Source organism: Anolis carolinensis, unplaced genomic scaffold (assembly GCF_035594765.1).
Source record: "Anolis carolinensis isolate JA03-04 unplaced genomic scaffold, rAnoCar3.1.pri scaffold_18, whole genome shotgun sequence".
Classification (NCBI taxonomy): Eukaryota; Metazoa; Chordata; class Lepidosauria; order Squamata; family Dactyloidae; genus Anolis; species Anolis carolinensis.
The window spans coordinates 5,468,270-5,486,283 of record NW_026943828.1 but is presented as its reverse complement, the minus strand read 5'-3'; the positions used below and the strand labels follow the sequence as shown (position 1 = coordinate 5,486,283).

The following is an 18,014-nucleotide window of genomic DNA, read 5'->3' as shown; positions in this document are numbered from 1 at the left end:
GCTTTTTGGAAGTGGAAGGTTTTAAGGCTCTGATGTTGGGTTCATGTTTCCATGGAGTTGCACTTCAGGGAAGACTTGTGTGTATTTCTGGTGTTATTACAGTTCTCCAGCAGATGAGCTGGATAGAGGGAAATGACTTCTGTTGGTATACAGTGAAAGTAAAGTTGAGGAAGTACAATAATGAAAGATATTGTGTGTAATGGAGTAATGAATCCAAAGTAGAAACAAAGCAGAAATGTTGATTCAAAAGGGAACATGAAGACATAAGTAATTGTTTTTAATAGCAAAACAGAGCTTCTGAGTGGATTGATTCTCTACTTATGAGTCTGCGGAAGATTTTCATCAAATACTGTCGACTACACCCGCTCAAGGAAATGGTACAGTGAAAGAAGACAATTTTGAAAAGTGGTAAAGGCCAAGGTGTCCCAATTTTTTAAGTGATTCCACCATCTTCAATCATTATACCCACAGGCCAGCAAAAAAGTATTCCCACGAGACGGAACCTGCGCCCACACCTCGAAAGCAGCCGCAAAGGCACACGCCCTGACGGGCAAACGCCAACGTCCGCGTGCGCGGCCAGAGGGCAAGGGGACCCAAAAGCGGCCGTTCAGCGGCCGTTCTGCGGCCACAGCGTTGAGTACACTGCCTTTATAGGTGAATGGGACAATGTCCCACTGTCTTTGATCATTCCACCCTCTTCTATTGTTATACCAACAGGCCAGCAAAAAACAGTTCCCACGAGACGGAAACAAGGCCAACACCTCGAAAGCAGCCGCAAAGGCACACGCCCTGACGGGCAAACGCCAACATCCGCATGCGCGGCCAGAGGGCAAGAACAACCAAAGGCGGCTGTTCCGCAGCAACAGCGTCAATCACAGCCTTTCAGGGTGATGGGACACAAGGTTTGCATTTGGAGTAATTTGGGCAAAATCGAAGGTGTTCCACTGTCTTTGATGATTCGACCCTCTGAGTTATACCAACAAGCCAGCAAGAAGGGGTTCGCACTCGACGTAACCTGCGCCCACACCTCGAAAGCAGCCGCAAAGGAACACGCCCTGACGGGCAAACGCCGCCGTCCGCGTGCATGGCCAGAGGGAAAGGGGAACCAAAGGCGGGCGTACCACGGCCACTGCGTCGACCACACCCGCTCAAGCCGATGGGACAGTGAAAGATGAAACTTTAGAGAAGTGCTGGCCAAAGTCGAGGTGTTGTATTAATCCCTGTGGCAAAACACATCCTCAAAGGTTCAGATGGACAGATATCTCAGAAAAGTATGAGTCTGGCGTATTCCTTCACCTTAAATGATTATCCGAAGTATCCTCATCAAATATAACAGTGCTCTTTCTGTACAGGAACTCTTAGGATCTGGAGAAGACCAAACATTCCTGGCTCATGATGGAAATAATTTTTGACCAAAAAAAAGAAAAATAGTGAATTGAATGAAATCCGTACTGAACCCTAAGAGGAAGCATATCCTTCCTCGGATTTTATGGACTAATTTCCCACAGAAAATCCTTCTACCTCTAGAGCGTCAGTATTACAGGAGAGAAAAAGTTTTGTGACTTCAGACTATAGAGATTGGCCAAAAGTAACTTTATTAAGTTCAACAGGGACAAATGAAAGCAACTTCACTTCGGTAAAGATAATGGAAATCCAAGCGACATTTTTTGGGACGCCTAGCTTGACAGCAGTGTGTGAGAAAACCATCTGTGAGTCCTCGCGGACAACAAGATAATGCGCCTACTATGGTTTGCGGCAGAGCAAATATCCAATGGGCTTTAGGCCTGCATCAACAGGGGAATAGCGTTTAGATCCAAGGCAGTCCTGTTCCCCCTCTACTCTGCTGTGGTCACACCACACCTGGAATAATGTGTCCAACTTAGGGCACCGCAGATAAATGGAGATGCGGGCCAGCTTGAAAGTGTCTAGAGGAGTGCGACTAAAATGAATAAGGGTCTGGAGAACAAGCAGTATGAGGAGAGGCTTTATTAGCTGGCCATCATAGTTTAGCATGCAGAAGAGAAGGCAGAGAGGAGACATGTTAGCAATGTACAAATATGTGAGGGGAAGTCATAGGGAGGAGGGAGCAAGCTTATTTTCTGCTGCCCTGAAGACAACGGGACGGAGCAGTGGCTTCCAACATCAGGAATGGAGATTCCACCTGAACATCAGGAAGAACTTCCTGACTGTGATGGCTGTTCGGTAGTGGAACTGTTTCCCCCGGACTGTGTTGGGGGCTCCTTCTTTTGAAGCTTTTAAGCAGAGCCTCGATGGCCATCTGTCGGGGATGCTTTGAATGAAACTTCCTGCGTTTTTGATGGGGGAGAACTCGATGGCCCATGAGTTCTATTCCAACTCTACTTTTCTATGATTCAATGATTCTATGATTTGGGAAACGGCCCCTTGTGATTGATGAACCCAAAAACAGCAGTGGGCAACGGTGAGTGATGATAAAGACGAGAAAGGAAGGGAAAAGAGAGAGGAAAGCATTGTAGGTTAGAGGAGAGAGTTGTTGGACAGAGTCCAAAGGGGCAACCCCCCCCCCCCCCCCCGGCCACCCACAAAATTAGCCAAAGTTACTCTGAAGCATAGCTGATTAAAGGAGAACTATAGCTCTATGACCCGTCGGTGTCAAAATCCAAATCTGGGAAATTCAACACGGGAAGGTTGGCCTTCAGGAAAACCAGTTTCTCAACTGTTTGCGGGTCCAGCAAGCTGCGGTGGGGCGTGACTACATCTCCCGCTAGGCTGAAGACCCTTTCGCTCTGCACGCTGGTGGGAGGACAGCTAAGGAACTGGCGGGCTACGTGTGACAGATCCGGCCACATGTGTTCGCGTGAAGCCCAATAGGCCAATGGATCACAAGATATTATCTCAGGAGGCTCCTCAAAGTACCTGTTGACCGAGCGTTTGGCCGAGTCTACCTTTTGAGCAGAAGCCAGCAAAGAGGATTCTTCAGAGCAGGCAAGTATGGCCACCGTCTCTGCAAAAACCCTGGATGGTGAAGTGCTACGCCCGTCTTCACTAGTAAAGAGTCTGGGAGTCCTCTTGGACCCTTCACTGACGATGCAGGCCCAGGTCTCCGCCGTTACCAAAACTACCTTTTTTCATCTTCGACAGGCTAGACGGCTAGCCCCCTATCTATCTAGGGACAACCTGGCTACAGTGATCCAGGCTACAGTAATCTCGAGACTGGATTACTGTAATGCCCTTTACATTGGCCTTCCTGTGTCGGTGATCCGGAAGCTCAAATTGGTGCAAAATGCAGCTGCCCGGCTCCTTGCGGGAGTCCCCATAAGATGCCACATAACACCAATCTTATGGCAGCTGCACTGGTTACCAATTGAGCACCGGATCACTTTCAAAGTGATGGTGCTTACCTTCAAGGCCTTACATGGTCCAGGGCCGATGTACCTGAGGGACCGCCTCACCCCTTACAAACCCCAGAGATCCCTCCGTTCTGAGGACCAAGACCTGCTGGAAGTCCCCAGTTTTAAGACCTTGCGTCTAACTGCAACTAGACGCAGAGCCTTTTCAGTAGTGGCGCCATCTCTGTGGAACACCTTGCCACCTGAAGTTCGTGCCTTGCGGGACTTGTTGGCCTTCCGCAGGGCATGTAAGACACACCTGTTTCGGCAGGCTTTTGAGTTCTGTTGCTGATGTTTTAAAAGGTGCTTTTAGGATGTTTTAAAGATTTTTTTTAAATGATGTTTTTAAAATGTTTTTTAAATTGTTGATTTTAGCCGGTTCTTGTAAGCCGCTCCGAGCCCTAGGGGAGTGGCGGCATATAAGTTTGAAAAATAAATAAATAAATAAATAAATAAATAAAACGTTTCCTGGTCGCTGCTGGAGATCCGTATCCCTACGGCAAACCCCTACCGGCTCCCCGGGACTTTCTGTCTCGCCACTAGCGCTAGTGCTGGGGGGTTACAGGCATTTCCGGAAGAGGGGCCGCTGTGCCCGTTTCCTCCACCCTGGCAGCAAAGACCTCCCTTACAAGGTTAACTAGTTGGGCCTTCCACACGGTAAAGTCTTTTGGGCAGACGTTGTACTTTAGCCGGGGATCACACAAGGCCGCCAACATATGCACCTTGCTGGAAAGAAGTGGCTCAAGGCGTTTCCGTACAGCAAAGGACAACCTCCTCACCACCTCCTGTGCTGGCGGTGTCAGCGGTCCAGCCAGGGAGTCCAGTGTTCGACCGGCCCCAAGCCTTTCTAGGTGCCTCCTTAGCCCCAAGACCATGGGCACTGCCTGGCTAAGAAGGGCTTTTGATTCCGAAAGGGTCTCAGTGGCATGTTTGAATGGCTTTAGTATGTCTACTAGCTGGGAGATGGTGTCCCACTCTTGCTTATTTGGAACAAGTTTGCTAACTGGCGCAACCAATGTGAGGGAGATGCCGTGTACCGCCTTCTGCTGCTCGACCATGCGTTCAAGCATTTTAAAGGTTGAATTCCACCGAGTTGAGACGTCCTGGAGCAGCTTGTGCTGCGGGAGGCCTTCAAGGCTCTGCCTCTCTCTCAGCTGCCGGGCTGCCTTGATGCTCCGGTGGAAGTAGCCCGCGATCTTTCTACAGCGCTCGATCAGCAGGGAGATGTTTGCGTTGCTGGCTGGCTGCTCTTCCGGGCTCTTTAAACCTTCCTTGACGGTATTGTGAAGCATGTGGGCCATGCAGGACACATTCTGAAACCCGGCACTTTCAACCGCTTTGATCATATTTTTCCCAGCGTCAGTCACCATAAAGCCCCTCCTCATTTCTTCCGGCCTATACTGCATCCACTCCCCCATAATGTTTTCCAGATAGCTGCAGATGGTCTCTGCCTTGTGATCACGATCAACTACCTCCAACACGAGGAGTGCCCAACGATGGGATGTATCCATACTGCCTTCCTTCTCCCACCAATGTGCTGTGAGAGAGAGGTAGGAATGGCCTCCTCCCAAGCTTGACCAAATGTCAGAGGTAAAATGGATGTGTCCTCCCATGGCGCTACGCAACATCTGGGAAATGCGTTCCTTACAGCCCTCGTACAAGCCGGGAATTACTTTTCTGGAAAAGGTGTGACGGGAGGGGATTTTGTATCGGGGGCACAGGCGTTTCATAAGGCGTACGAAGCCTTCTTGTTCAACCAGGCGGAAGGGATGGTGATCAAGGGCAATCATCTCTCCCACACTTTGGGTTATCTGCTGGGGTGTGAGTAATGTTTCCCCCGTTTTCTTTCTGGCTAATGGAATGGCCCAATCCTCCAAGGTGGACTGTGTCTGCCTTCCACCATCTACACCAGGAGAACTTTGTGTGCTAAGGCTGCCACTGGAAGGGCTTGCAGTTCCCCCTCCTACCGATATGGAGGGATGGTGTCGCTTCAAGTGAGAACTCAACCCCGAGGTCGCAAGATGTCTCAGGTCTCTGCCTCTGCTGATATTTGCCCCACAGTGCCTACAAACTGCCAAAGTGGCACACTGAGAGTGGACATGGAAATGGTCCCAAATGTAAGACCTTGGCCTCCCCACAGCCACTGTGGCGACACCCACTGAGATTGGAGTCGTGGGCACCCTTTCGTCAGCTAGAGAAAGTTTTTGTTTGGATGGTACAACCTCCTCTACCTCCTCCTCACTGTCAGTAGCGGGTGGAGGGGTGGGGTTATCTATTTCCTCACTATCCACCACCTGTAGTTCCAGGACGGCTACACCTGTATGTTCCATTGATCGTCCTGTGGTCTCAGCTCCATAAGACAACTGGCTCGGTGTGGAGGGCTGTGAACTTTCTGCATGCGAGCAGCCGGCTTCTTCATCAAGTCCACCCACTCCCATACTTCAGCATTCCAGACGGATGGGACCCACCCTAAGTTTTTTGGCCCCCCACAGTGTCCTGGCTGTGGCTTTACCACTAGCAGGACTTGCTCCCCCAGACCCGCGTACTGCTGAACGCTTCATGATAACAGGAGTGTTTTCAGGAGACAGATGGGGGGATGGAAAGGTGTTGTGTAAGTGGTGGAAAATATTTTTTGTTTCTTGCTTGGCAACGTGTTAAGTGGTGGAAAATATTTCTTGTTTCTTGATTGGCAACGTGTTCTGTTTAGGGTATATTAACTGCCGCAAAACCGTCTATTTCTGTTTTAGTTATTTTTGTTCTTTTACAAGGGGATACCTGTACTTTCCAGTTCTACAAAGGAGTATGGGAGGTGCAATCCTTTGGCCAAACTTGGCTTTTGATTCACAGAAAGCGACCCTGGCACGGACAAACAGCCCTGGCAAAGGGCAAAACTGGGTCCCTTGTTTCCCAAAAAGGAGGTTTAGTTCTACAAAGGACAATGGGAGGTGCAATCCCTTGGCCAAACTTGGCTTTTGACTCACAGAAAGCGACCCTGGCACGGACAAACTGCCCTGCTTCAGCAGGCAAGGGGCAAAAGTGTTTCCCAAAATGGAGGTTTAGTTCTACAAAGGACAATGGGAGGTGCAATCCTTTGGCCAAACTTGGCTTTTGATTCACAGAAAGCGTCCCTGGCACGGACAAACAGCCCTGGCAAAGGGCAAAACTGGGTCCCTTGTTTCCCAAAAAGGAGGTTTAGTTCTACAAAGGTGCAATCCTTTGGCCAAACTTGGCTGTTTATTCACAGAAAGCGACCCTGGCACGGACAAACAGCCCTGCATGAGGCAAGGGCCAAATCGGCTCCCTTGTTTCCAAAAACCCTTTAGCGTTTAAAAGAAAGAAGAAAGCCCACCGCAACAGAAAAAATGGCGCAGCAGAAAAATTGCTGGCCGGGTGGGAAAATGGAAAACGCCAATCTCGGGAGGAAAAAAACACCCACAGGCCCTTCCCAAAAAATTAAAAAAGCAACAGCCAACAGTTTCCCTCCCAAACTCACCCACCCAACCTTTTCTCCAGGTCTTCTGTAGCCTTAGCCTAGCTCTAGCTCAGACACAGCCAAGGCTGTGACGCAGCAATCTTGCCTGCCTGCCTGCCTGCCTGCCCCCAGAATCTCCCTTCCACCCTCTCCAGGTTCCCGGTGCAAATGAGCCACGAGGCTCCCTGCTCACTCTTTTCATTCAGGACGTCCTACCAGCCCCTCCCCCTGGTTAAACATCCTCTCTGATTGGCCACAAGGTGCAAACAACACGCTAGGTTGCCCCAGTGCACTTAAACAAGTTTGGGTGATTTGCAAAAGCATTTTTTAAAAACGAAAAAAAACGACGCCATAACGGAAAACGGCCAATCGCGGTTCGAAACCGCGATATCCAGACGTGTGGACAACCAATGCCGTATATTGCTTCAAAACAAACGAAAATAACGAATTAATAACGGTTAACGGGGAAAACGAATTATTTGAGCAAGCCTAATGGACACCACAGTTCAAGAAGGATATTGACAATCTAGAATGGCCACCAAAATGATCAAAGGTTTGGAAGTGAAGCCCTATGAGGAGCAGCTTAAGGAGCTGGATATGTTTAGTTTTGAGAAAAGGAGGGTGATTGGCAATATGACAGCCACACTTAAATATTTGAAAGGATGAAATATTGAGGAGGGGGCAAGCTTGTTTTCTGATGCTATAGACACTAGGACACAATGAAGCAATGTCTTCAAATGGCAGGAAAACATATTCCACCTAAAGATTAGGAAGATTTTTCTGATGGTAAGACAGTGATTCCCAACCCAGGATCCCCAGATGTTCTTGGCCTACAACTGCCAGAAATTCCAGCCAGTTTACCAGTTGTTAGGATTTCTGGGAGTTGAAGGCCAAAATCATCTGGAGACCCCAGAACCACTGTGGTAAGAGCTGTTTGTCAGTGCCTTGGAGTCTGGTGGAGTCTCCTTCTCTGGGGGTTTTTAAGTCTTGAAGTCTTCATATATTTTGATCTTCTGCTTTCCTATCCCAGGTTCCTTGCTCCCTTGTTTTTGTTTTTCTACGTCTAGGTCTCTTCAATGCTTCAGTCTACACCTCTTCCACTAGCAATAATTGACTGCTTGCAAATATTCTTTGAAGTCACAATGACCCAGTCATTAAACCCGGGTGGTTCACAAATTTTGGGGGATGATTGGGATGTCTTTGGTTCATCCCACTCAGAACAAAACAGAGGCCTTGGATGTTCCCTTTGTTATTAGCACCGGAAATCCTTTCAAGACAAAGTAAGGGATTACTGTTGATGCTTTGGTGGAAAATGGCAGCTAATCCATTTAGCATGGTTTCTCTCTTTATGCAGTTCTATGACATCTATGCCAACTACCTGAACTATATTCCAGGAATCTACAGTAAGCTCTATGATTCCAAGGATTTGAGGCTCTTCGTTGCCAAGAGAATCAAGAAGAACCAAGAAACCCTTGACCCTAACTTCCCACGTGACTATATCGATTGCTTCCTTGTCCAGATGGAAAAGGTACCTTGTTGACACATGAAGGTAGAAGGGCTCTGCATTAACTATCCAATAATCCTTCTCACTTTGGGAAATGCAATAAGACAGCCTTAATCTATCCCACTTTGTTCCAATTTGAGTGTGGATGCAGAGCAGAATAGATGAGAATTGATACCACAAAGTAGAAAGCATACATGGAGTCCAAGGAGAGCCTTTGCAAGCTGTAGTAGCATGTTTGGTGAGAAGCAGACTTTCTCAGTAGCTACTCCCAAGCTTGGAAACTTCCTTCATAGGGAGCAAAGGTGGCTCTTTGAATATTTTAATTGCATATATTGTTTGCTATAAAAAAAACTGTCACATTGACGGAGAGCTGCTTTGCTGATGATCAGGGCCTTTGGATGACATGTCCTTGGACCAGGAGTCCTCTTTCAGATCATTACAACTTCTCTTGCAGAAGGGACCTGTCAGAAATGTCATTCTGAGCTGCAGTCAAATTCAGAACAGACCTCCATTCCTTGGAGTGTCTTCTGCTTAGTAAAGTAGAGGAAGGGGAGCATTGTGAATATGGAGTCATTATGGATCCGGAACTCTTGGTTAAGATTCTATAACTGGAGCACAAAATGCCAGTCTATATTTTCCATACTTTGCATCTGAAGCACAGATGGGCAACCAGGCTCTAATTGAGCAGGGTTATATGACTTGTCTAGCTTCAGTCTAGGACAGAATGTCCTTTCCCATTCAACCTACCAGTGGTTCTGTTATAGTAGAGCCCGTGAGTAACGTTACAAACAATAGTATGGGTGTGTTGTCGAAGGCTTTCATGGCCGGGATCACAAGGTTGTTGTATGTCTTTCAGGCTGTGTGGCCATGTTCCAGAAGTATTCTCTCCTGATGTTTCACCCACATCTATGGCAGGCATCCTCAGAGGTTGTGAGGTATGGATGAACTAGGCATGCCTCGCACCTCTGAGGATGCCTGTCAGATGTGGGCGAAACGTCAGGAGAGAATACTTCTGGAACATGCCCACACAGCCCGAAAGACATACAACAACCCAATAGTATGGGTGCCAGAAGGGGGAAATGGGTTACTCGGGAGGAGGAATCTGATGAAGAGCAGCAGAGAAAGAGGATCCGGGACATACTTACACCTACAGATGAGGAGTCGTTTGCGGGATTATCTGGGGATGATGGGTCAATGAGTGAAGGAGAAGAAGGAGACACCATGGATTGGACTAAGATAAGAGAAGTGCAAGCTATTTGTGAGGCACCAACAACTAGTGATACCTTTACGGGGTTCTCTGGGAGCGAAGACTGGCAATCAGGAGATCCAACTGATTTTTGGGGAGATCTAAGTCTTGACAGGAGATGGAGGAATTGGAGGGAGAGTTGAAGGAATTCACGTGAAGAGCTGGGAGCAGTTGTGGGAGATGATGATGGGGCGGTGGTCAGTTCATCCTCTGATGATGGTTTGTAGATAAAAGTGGGTTCAGGGGTGAGGGGTCTTTGTAGAAGGCAAGGTGTTGATGTGCTGTGTATTGGGAAAGTCTTGTAGTCTTGCTGCTGCCTGCTTCATGTTTAGACCTGCAGTTTGGACCTGAACTGGTTTGGCTGGAAACGCTGCCAAGTGTTTGAAGACACTTTTAAGACTGGCCCTTTAAGGTTCTTATTCAGATTGTCTCATGGTGTGTTGTTCTTTCCTACTTTCAGGAAAAAAAACAATTCAGACAGTGAATATAATATCAAGAACTTGCAGCTCAGCATTCTTAATCTGATTCTTGCTGGATCGGAGACAGGGAGTTGCACCCTGAAATATGGCTTCTTGTTTCTGACGAAATATCCTGAAGTGCAAGGTATTGTTGTTGTTGCTGCTGCTGCTGCATTGACAGTTAGCCCGAATTGGCAGCTTGAACTATACTATGGTCAGTCTTTGCCAGAAGTAGACCATAGGGTCATCCCAGAAGATGTAGAGATCCCTAGAGATCATACTTCTCTTGGAGTCTCTAGATCCTCCAGCGGAAATTTATGGTGAGCTCCTTGTCAATTCTATGGTCAGGTTCCATAGAATCATAGAATAGTAGAGTTGGAAGAGACCTCATGGGCCATCTAGACCAACCCCCCGCTAAGAAGCACCCTACTTTCCTCTTTTCCACACTCATTTGAGGATAGTCAACCTGCTATAACCATGGGTTCTGCATCTAAGAGGCTTAGCCAATAATGGCTTAAAATATTTAAGGAAATCTTGATTTGGTGGATGCTAACAGATCCTCATTCTCTCTCCAGCACTTGTTTGAATTGATTGCCATTTTGTATATGGGATGCCATTTTCCTACGCTACTATCGGCCGTGGAACCTCAGCATCTAAGTAGCCTGGGGGGAAAACTTTGGTGAATACTAAAGGCCCACAAAACTAAAAATATTTGACATAATCTTTTTTTACTATGTAACCTGAAGAATGTACTCATAGAAGAAACAAAAAACCCACAACAGTTAATCATATATATCTTTAACAGCAAAAGTGCATGAAGAAATTGATCGAGTGATTGGCCATGATCGTGTCCCAAACACTGAAGACCGGAGGCAGATGCCCTATACAGATGCCGTTATCCACGAAGTGCAGAGATGCAGTGATGTTCTTCCTATGAGTGTGGCCCATATGGTTACTTGTGACACTGAGTTCCGAGGATATCTAATCCCTAAGGTACAAGAGGATGTTTTTAAAAAAAAGAAAGTTCAACCATAAATCACAAGAAAAGTTATTTAAGTGCAGAGCCAAGCTCAGGTAAACCCAACTGTCCCACCATCTTTACATAGAACATTGAAATGGAGCTCATGGACCAGGAGTGGATAGAAGAATGCTATGCAAGTTGCATTTTGCAATTCTGAACTCATCACTCTTCTCCTTCCCAGGGGATGACAGTCTACCCAATACTCAGCACTGTCTTGCATGACCCCACAATGTTTAAAAGCCCCAATGTTTTCAACCCAGAAAACTTCTTGGATGAGAATGGACGCTTCAAGAAGAATGATGCCTTTGTGCCTTTCTCCTCAGGTAGTATTCTCCTAAACACAACATGAGGAAAAGGATCAGATGCTTCTTTGTTTGCTTGTTTTTAAAGCGTGTGACTTCTTGTGTTTTTAGCCTTCTTATTCTCCCACAACAAGCATGCAAAATTATGTAAGGGTTACGGGCCTCCTCATATACTCTGTGGACTGCATTTCATCTATATATATAAAAGAGTGATGGCATCACGGCGACCCACAAAATAACAAAACTACAGGCCCCCCAACCTCGAAATTTGACAACACAACCCATCATCCATGCCTCTAGGTTGATACAACAAAAAGAAAAGAAAAATAAAGTCCTAATTAGAGAGAGAGGAATAATTGCTTTTATCCAATTGCTGCCAGTTAGAAGGCTCAGCTCCTCCAACTTGGTCTCCTAGCAACCCAATAAAAATAATAATAAACACTAAAAATTAATACAATAAAATACTATAATAATAGAAAATAACTAAAAATAATACAAGAAAATAATAAAATATAATAATTAAAAATATAACTTACAATAAAATTAATAAAAAATTGCAAATAATGTCAAATAAAAATTACACAACAATTTTTAACCAATACCACCACCACTTTGCCACAGCAACGCGTGGCCGGGCACAGCTAGTGATTTTATAATATTAGCTGTACATTTCTTTTGTTTCCTTGGACAAGCTCTATTTTTACACTGCTTACAATAGGCCAGTGGAGATCCCTTCCAGGAATTTCATGTAATGCAATTTTTGCGTATAATCAGAAAACCTGGGTTTTTTTTGGTTTTTTTAAAAGTAGTCTCCATAAACTGTATTTGGATTTAGAGATACAAGTGTGTAGGATTCCCCAAATGAACAATGAGACCATCCACAAACCCATAGCAAGGTGGAGATGAGGGAAATCTTTTAGAAGTAAATATAAGACAATGAGATGGCTGGTGGTTGAAAGGGAAAGGCCACAAAAAGACAAATGCTTCTTCTACACTGCCATTTAAAATCCAGATTATCTGCTTTGATAATTTGGATTATATGGCAACTAGCTGTGCCCGGCCACGCGTTGCTGTGGCGAAGTATGGTGGTATGGGAAATAAGGAACTTGAGGAACTGGTGGTTAAGGTAAAGGGTAAAGGTTTTCCCCTGACATTAAGCCCATTATAAATGGGTTATATAGCTGTGTGGAAGCACCTTGAGTCTACACTGCCATATAATCCAGTTGAAATTAGATAATCTGTATCTTATAGACAGTGTGAAAGAGGCCTAAGTGAGGCCTGATTCTGCCTGTCCCCTGGGCTGAGTGGGTTGCTAGGAGACCAAGTGGGCAGAGCTTAGCCCTCTAAACTGGCAGCAATTGGATAAAAACAATTATTGCTCTCCCTCTAATTAGGACTTTATTTTTCTTTTCTTTTTGTTGAATCAACCTAGAGGCGTGGATGATGGATTGTGTTGTCAAATTTCGAGGTTGGGGGGCCTGTAGTTTTGTTGTTTTGTGGGTCGCCATGATGCCATCACTCATTTATATATATAGAAGATGTAGACTCATATAATCCAGTTCAAAGCAGGTAATGTGGACTATCTGATTTGATAATCTGGATTATATGGCAATGTAGAAGGGGCCAAAGATGCTATGGCAAGAAAAGGTGATTTGAAGTGAAAAGACTCTTTGGTTGCATCTCAGGAGGCATCTGATCAGAAAGCTTGATGTGTTTCTCCTTGCCTGCAGAGAAATTCTGTTGTTGTTGTTGTTGTTGTTGTTGTTGTTCTTCTTCTTCTTCTTCTTCTTCTTCTTCTTCTTCCTCTTCTTCTTCTTCTTCTTCTTCTTCTTCTTCTTCAGGGAAACGGAACTGCTTGGGCGAATCCTTGGCCCGCATGGAGCTTTTCCTCTTCTTCACCACCATCCTGCAGAGTTTCCAACTGAAGTCCCTTGTGCCTCCTGAAGATATTGACCTCACTCCTCAGAAAAGCGGTTTTACCAACATCCCGCCCTTTTGCCATCTCTCCGTCATCCCACGCTGACCCCAAGGTCCCTTTCTCCCTCAGAAGCTGCATTGACAGACACCACAAGAAGAATCATCGAATCGTAGAGTTGGAAGAGACCTCATGGGCCATCCAGTCCAACCCACTGCAAGAAGCAGGAAAAAGTAGAAAGAAGGGGATTTTCTCTGTTTCCTGGCTCTCATAAAAAGGACTGATTTTTTTTTATATGGCTTCTGAATTTCACCCCCTTGTTAGGACTTGTTGTCTTGAGGCATTCCCAGTGCGGTAACAAGGATGCTTTTGACCCATTCTAGCACTTGAATCCCACCCAAGGGAGAAAGGTAAAGGTCAAGGTTTCCCCTGACGTTAAGTCCAGTCGTGTCCAACTCTGGGAGTTGGTGCTCATCTCCATTTCTAAGCCGAAGAGCCGGCGTTGTCCGTAGACACCTCCAAGGTGGCCAGCTTGACTGCATGATAGAAATAATCAAACGGTTATGCACTCATAACTGTTCTCACAAATTCCAAATTAGATAATTTCAAGGCAACTTCAATACTTTATAAGCAATGGATATAGAGACATAATTAAAATTTAAGAGGCATCACCTTCTTCTGATTCTTCAGGAAATAGGAGTAATAATAATAATAATAATAATAATAATAATAATAATAATAATAAAGTCACAATATGGCCCATATATCTAACAGAGTTTACCCTGAACTGGATCCTTTCTTTGTTAAACTTGATGCTTTTGACACGTGCTGTTTCCATTATCTGATGTAAAATCTATTGCGCCAAATCGCTATGTGTGTGTGTGTAAAGAAATCCTTGCAAAGTTGCTTGCAAAAGATCTCTGCAAAAAGGGAGCTGAGTTATTGTAGAGGCAAGCCACGCCTCAAACAATGTATCAGTTTGCTGGCAGATGGCTGGGTTTGTCAGTTGGTAATCTGAGCTTGCGGGGAGAGTACAGAAATGGAGAAGTTCTCTAGCTACGGTCAAGTAGCAGTTTGAATATGCTATGCTGTAAATAGAATGCTGATGTTATTGATCTTATGCAACTACACGGACATTGTACGATTGCAGAACTGTGATGACTCATGGGCCTTGTAGTCCTGTTCCTAGTACTATTGTGACAGACGAAGAGGAAAACATGGGATTTTTGCCGGTTCAGCCAGAGCCGGAGTCTCCTCACCTGCAGGATGTTGATGTTTGTCCTCAAGAATTCAGCCAAACAGGCCTTGGGCAGAACTCCCCCCCGTTTCCCAGAAAAGAATCTTATTCCCGGGAAAGGGGAAACAGAGAGGCTCAGCGGAGGAGTTTACGCATTGCTGCCAGAAATCAAGCTGATTAGGCTTGCTTCCCTTGGGAAATTCTAAGGAGTCACACATCTGGATAGAGTTGGGTTTCGCTTCTTGTTCTCTAGGGAAAGAGTTCTGTTGGCGGGAAAACGAGACCCAATATCGGTGCTTAGCGCCAGGGATACTTTGCGGAGTCAATTGTTCAGCTTGAGGAGAGAGATCGTGTGTGGACTTCGTAATCCCAGTTCCTTGTTTCCAGGATCAAGTTTCCAGCCTTGTCTTGTCTCACGGACTTCCTTGGACTCTGTTCATGTTTCATGTTTGTCTCGTCTTCTAGTCACGGTTCCAGCCAAGAATCAAGTTTATTTTCCAGCCTTGTTGTCTAGCTACATTGGACTTTAAGGACTCTGTTATTTCCCCACACTATTGCTTGGCAAGTGTGTGTTTCGGTCAAGTGGATTAAAACTTTGGACTCTAATATCTTATATTGGACAATACATTTCTGGACTATAATTGACCTCATCTGAAAGGTCTACTTCTGAACTATATTCTTCACTTGTTTTTATTGTTTTTATATATTTCCTTAATAAAGATATTAGATAGAGACTGGTCTCTGTGCAAGGTTATTGGTGCTCTGCAGCCTGGGTCCTGACAAGAACTGTTTTATATTTCAACCCAACAAGCAAGAGTAAAGTTATTTTGTTCTTTCAATTCCTCTGCCTGGTGTGAGTCTTATGCACATGGTGTTAACTGGATGCTGCTGGATTCCGCTATACTCGTTAATAAAATCTCATCATGTTGTTTACTTGTCTCAGCTGCTATAATCATATCATCAGCAATCATATATACACCTTTTATATGCCCAAATGTTTCTTGATTTTTCTGTTGAAAAACCTCACTTGAGGATTTAAGCTCAAATGGTAAACGATTAAAACAATACCTCCCCCACGGCGTATTGAATGTACATAATCTGGATGATGCTTTATCTAGTTTTACCTGCTAATAGCCATCTTTCTCATCTATTATTGTGAAGATTTTCTTTCCAGCTAGGCGACTTAGAACTTCCTCAACTGTTGGGATGGTATGTTGTCTCCGCACTGCCTTATTTAGACCTCGCGGATCAAGACATATACGCAGAGACCCATTCTTTTTTTCAGTGATAACAAGACTACTCACCCAATCTGTGGGCCCTACCACTTTTGTTATAACTCCCATATTTTCCATCTGATTAGCCTATCATGTATGGCAAAGGGCACTCTCTTACATCCTTGGATCACGGGAACCACTGTTGGATCAGTGTGAATGTGGTGATGTCCTTGAAACTCACCAAGACCCTGGAATACTTCTGGATATAAGCGGAGCAATTTTTCTTGTGTTAATAACCCCTCTGTCTGTATCAGATCTACCCTACGAATTAAACCCAAATTCTCACAAGCTGGTCTGCCTAATAATGGAGTTGTCGAGCAATCTGTCACATAAAACAATAGATTATACACTCCTTTTGCTGTTATACAATCAAACTCAACTGCTCCCATTGGTTGTATTTTTGTTCCCCCATATGCTACCAGCACTACATTAGTTTTGCAACGGGTATTCTAGAAAATATACTAAATGGTAACACATTTGCTTCAGCTCCAGAATCTAATGTAAACTTAATTATACAGTCTCTTATGGAAATATCAGCATACCATCCTGCCTTGTTTGTTATCAATGGGAATCCCTGTCATAACCTATGGGTGCGAGAGAGAGCTGGACCATAAGGAAGGCTGAGCGAAGGAAGGAAGAGAGGCACTTTGCAAATGTGGTGTTGGAGGAAAGTCCTGAGAGTGCCTTGGACCGCGAGAAGATCCAACCAGTCCATCCTCCAGGAAAGAAAGCCCGGCTGCTCACTGGAGGGAAGAAGATGAGAGGCAAAGATGAAGGACTTTGGCCACATCATGAGAAGACAGGAAAGCTTGGAGAAGAGAAGGATGCTGGAGAAAATGGAAGGAAAAAGGAAGAGAGGCCGACCAAGGGCAAGGTGGGTGGGTGGTCTCCTTTGAAGGGACTGGCTCCACCTTGAAGGAGCTGCGGGTGGCCACGACTGCCGACAGGGAGCTCTGGCCTGGGATGGTCCACAAAGTTACCAAGAGGCGGAAGCGACTGAGCAAATAAACATCAAAGAATCAGTCAAAACTGGGCATCTTTATACAGTAAGGTTCACATAGGCTAACTATTTATTTATTTATAATGTCAGAAGTGAACCGAAGGTACAAGTTGTAATGTATTTGAAAACACAAACTTTTTTAAAAGAACAGCAGCAGCAGTAGATCTTAGAAAACTATTTCTTGATTTAAGGCGTTGGCGTGCTGCCTGATACCCGAACGGGGGTGGGCCGGGGATGTCAACGCCTTGGTCCTTGGGGGACATGAGAGAAGCCGCCCCGCAGGATCGTGACACATCCAGGCATCCCCTGGGCAACGTCTTTGTAGAAGGCTGATTCTCTCACAACCAGAAGCGACTTACAACAGGCTAACACATGAGTCCCCTGATGGGTGAGAAGGGCGGGGTAGAAGTGATGTAATAATAAATAACACTGACTTCTATTCAAATTTTCCCGCCCCATGTTCCCATTGGCTGCAGCTGGTGGCTCCTGATTGGCCAGGAGGCGCACCTTGGCTGGATCCTGAGCTGATTGGGCCAGGCTTCCCCGAGGCCTCCAATGGAGGGGAGAGGGAGGGCAGGAGGCAGGGGAGGGGGGGCTAGGTCCGCCCTGTGGATTATGCTGATGTTTAGCCACAGACAATGAACCTTTGGACATTTGAATAAGAGGATGGCGGTGGTATTGAGTCCAGGGAGACTTGCCAGGCACAAACGTCCTTCCAGGATGGGGACAATGACAAGTCCATGTGTGTCCATAGGGATCCTGGGTGGATCCTCAGGGTCCCGGTTCAGCCTCCTGTCCCTCTGATGTTGGTGTTATCCTGAGGGGAAGTTGCGGGTGACTGGCTGGGAAGCAGGACGGTCCTTTGTCTACTGGAAAGAGACTGAGAAGCAGCTCCAGGCGGGAGGGATCCCTGGGCAGGGGTTTTCAGAGTTCATCCGTGCCTTGCCTTCTAAATCCATAATAAAAACCAAAACCCATATGTGTGTATGTGGCACATGTGTCCGCTCACACAGACAGCCTCTAGCCTCCACAAGCAGGCTACACTCCCCACTGCTCAAAACCCAGCAAGTCACTACTTTGCACTGACATTGAGGTTACAGCGAGCACCATCAACATATACCCCAACCCCTGCCAATGTCCTCCCCAAACACTACAAACCACCATCCAAGGAATACTTTCATTTGGGGACAATTTCATCCTACATTTTGCTATTTCTT

The 18,014-nt window shown here is 45.8% G+C and overlaps 4 protein-coding genes across 6 annotated transcripts in view; 3 read left to right on the top strand and 1 right to left on the bottom strand.

Moving 5' to 3' along the window:
- Positions 1-18,014, bottom strand: part of LOC134294681 (loricrin-like) — a 676,447-nt gene that overhangs the window by 423,197 nt on the left and 235,236 nt on the right. The gene's annotated exons all lie outside the window — the stretch shown is intronic.
- The window catches only part of LOC134294684 (oocyte zinc finger protein XlCOF6-like), a 196,020-nt gene that overhangs the window by 30,795 nt on the left and 147,211 nt on the right, over positions 1-18,014 (top strand). The gene's annotated exons all lie outside the window — the stretch shown is intronic.
- Positions 1-18,014, top strand: part of LOC134294654 (zinc finger protein 658B-like) — a 334,996-nt gene that overhangs the window by 263,363 nt on the left and 53,619 nt on the right. The window lies entirely within an intron of this gene.
- LOC107983881 (putative inactive cytochrome P450 2G1) lies at positions 10,636-15,257 on the top strand. The gene is made up of 3 exons (XM_016999275.2): positions 10,636-11,041; positions 11,251-11,392; positions 13,213-15,257. The coding sequence occupies exons 1-3, from the start codon at positions 10,925-10,927 to the stop codon at positions 13,392-13,394; spliced, it is 441 nt and encodes a 146-aa protein (XP_016854764.2). The 5' UTR covers positions 10,636-10,924; the 3' UTR covers positions 13,395-15,257.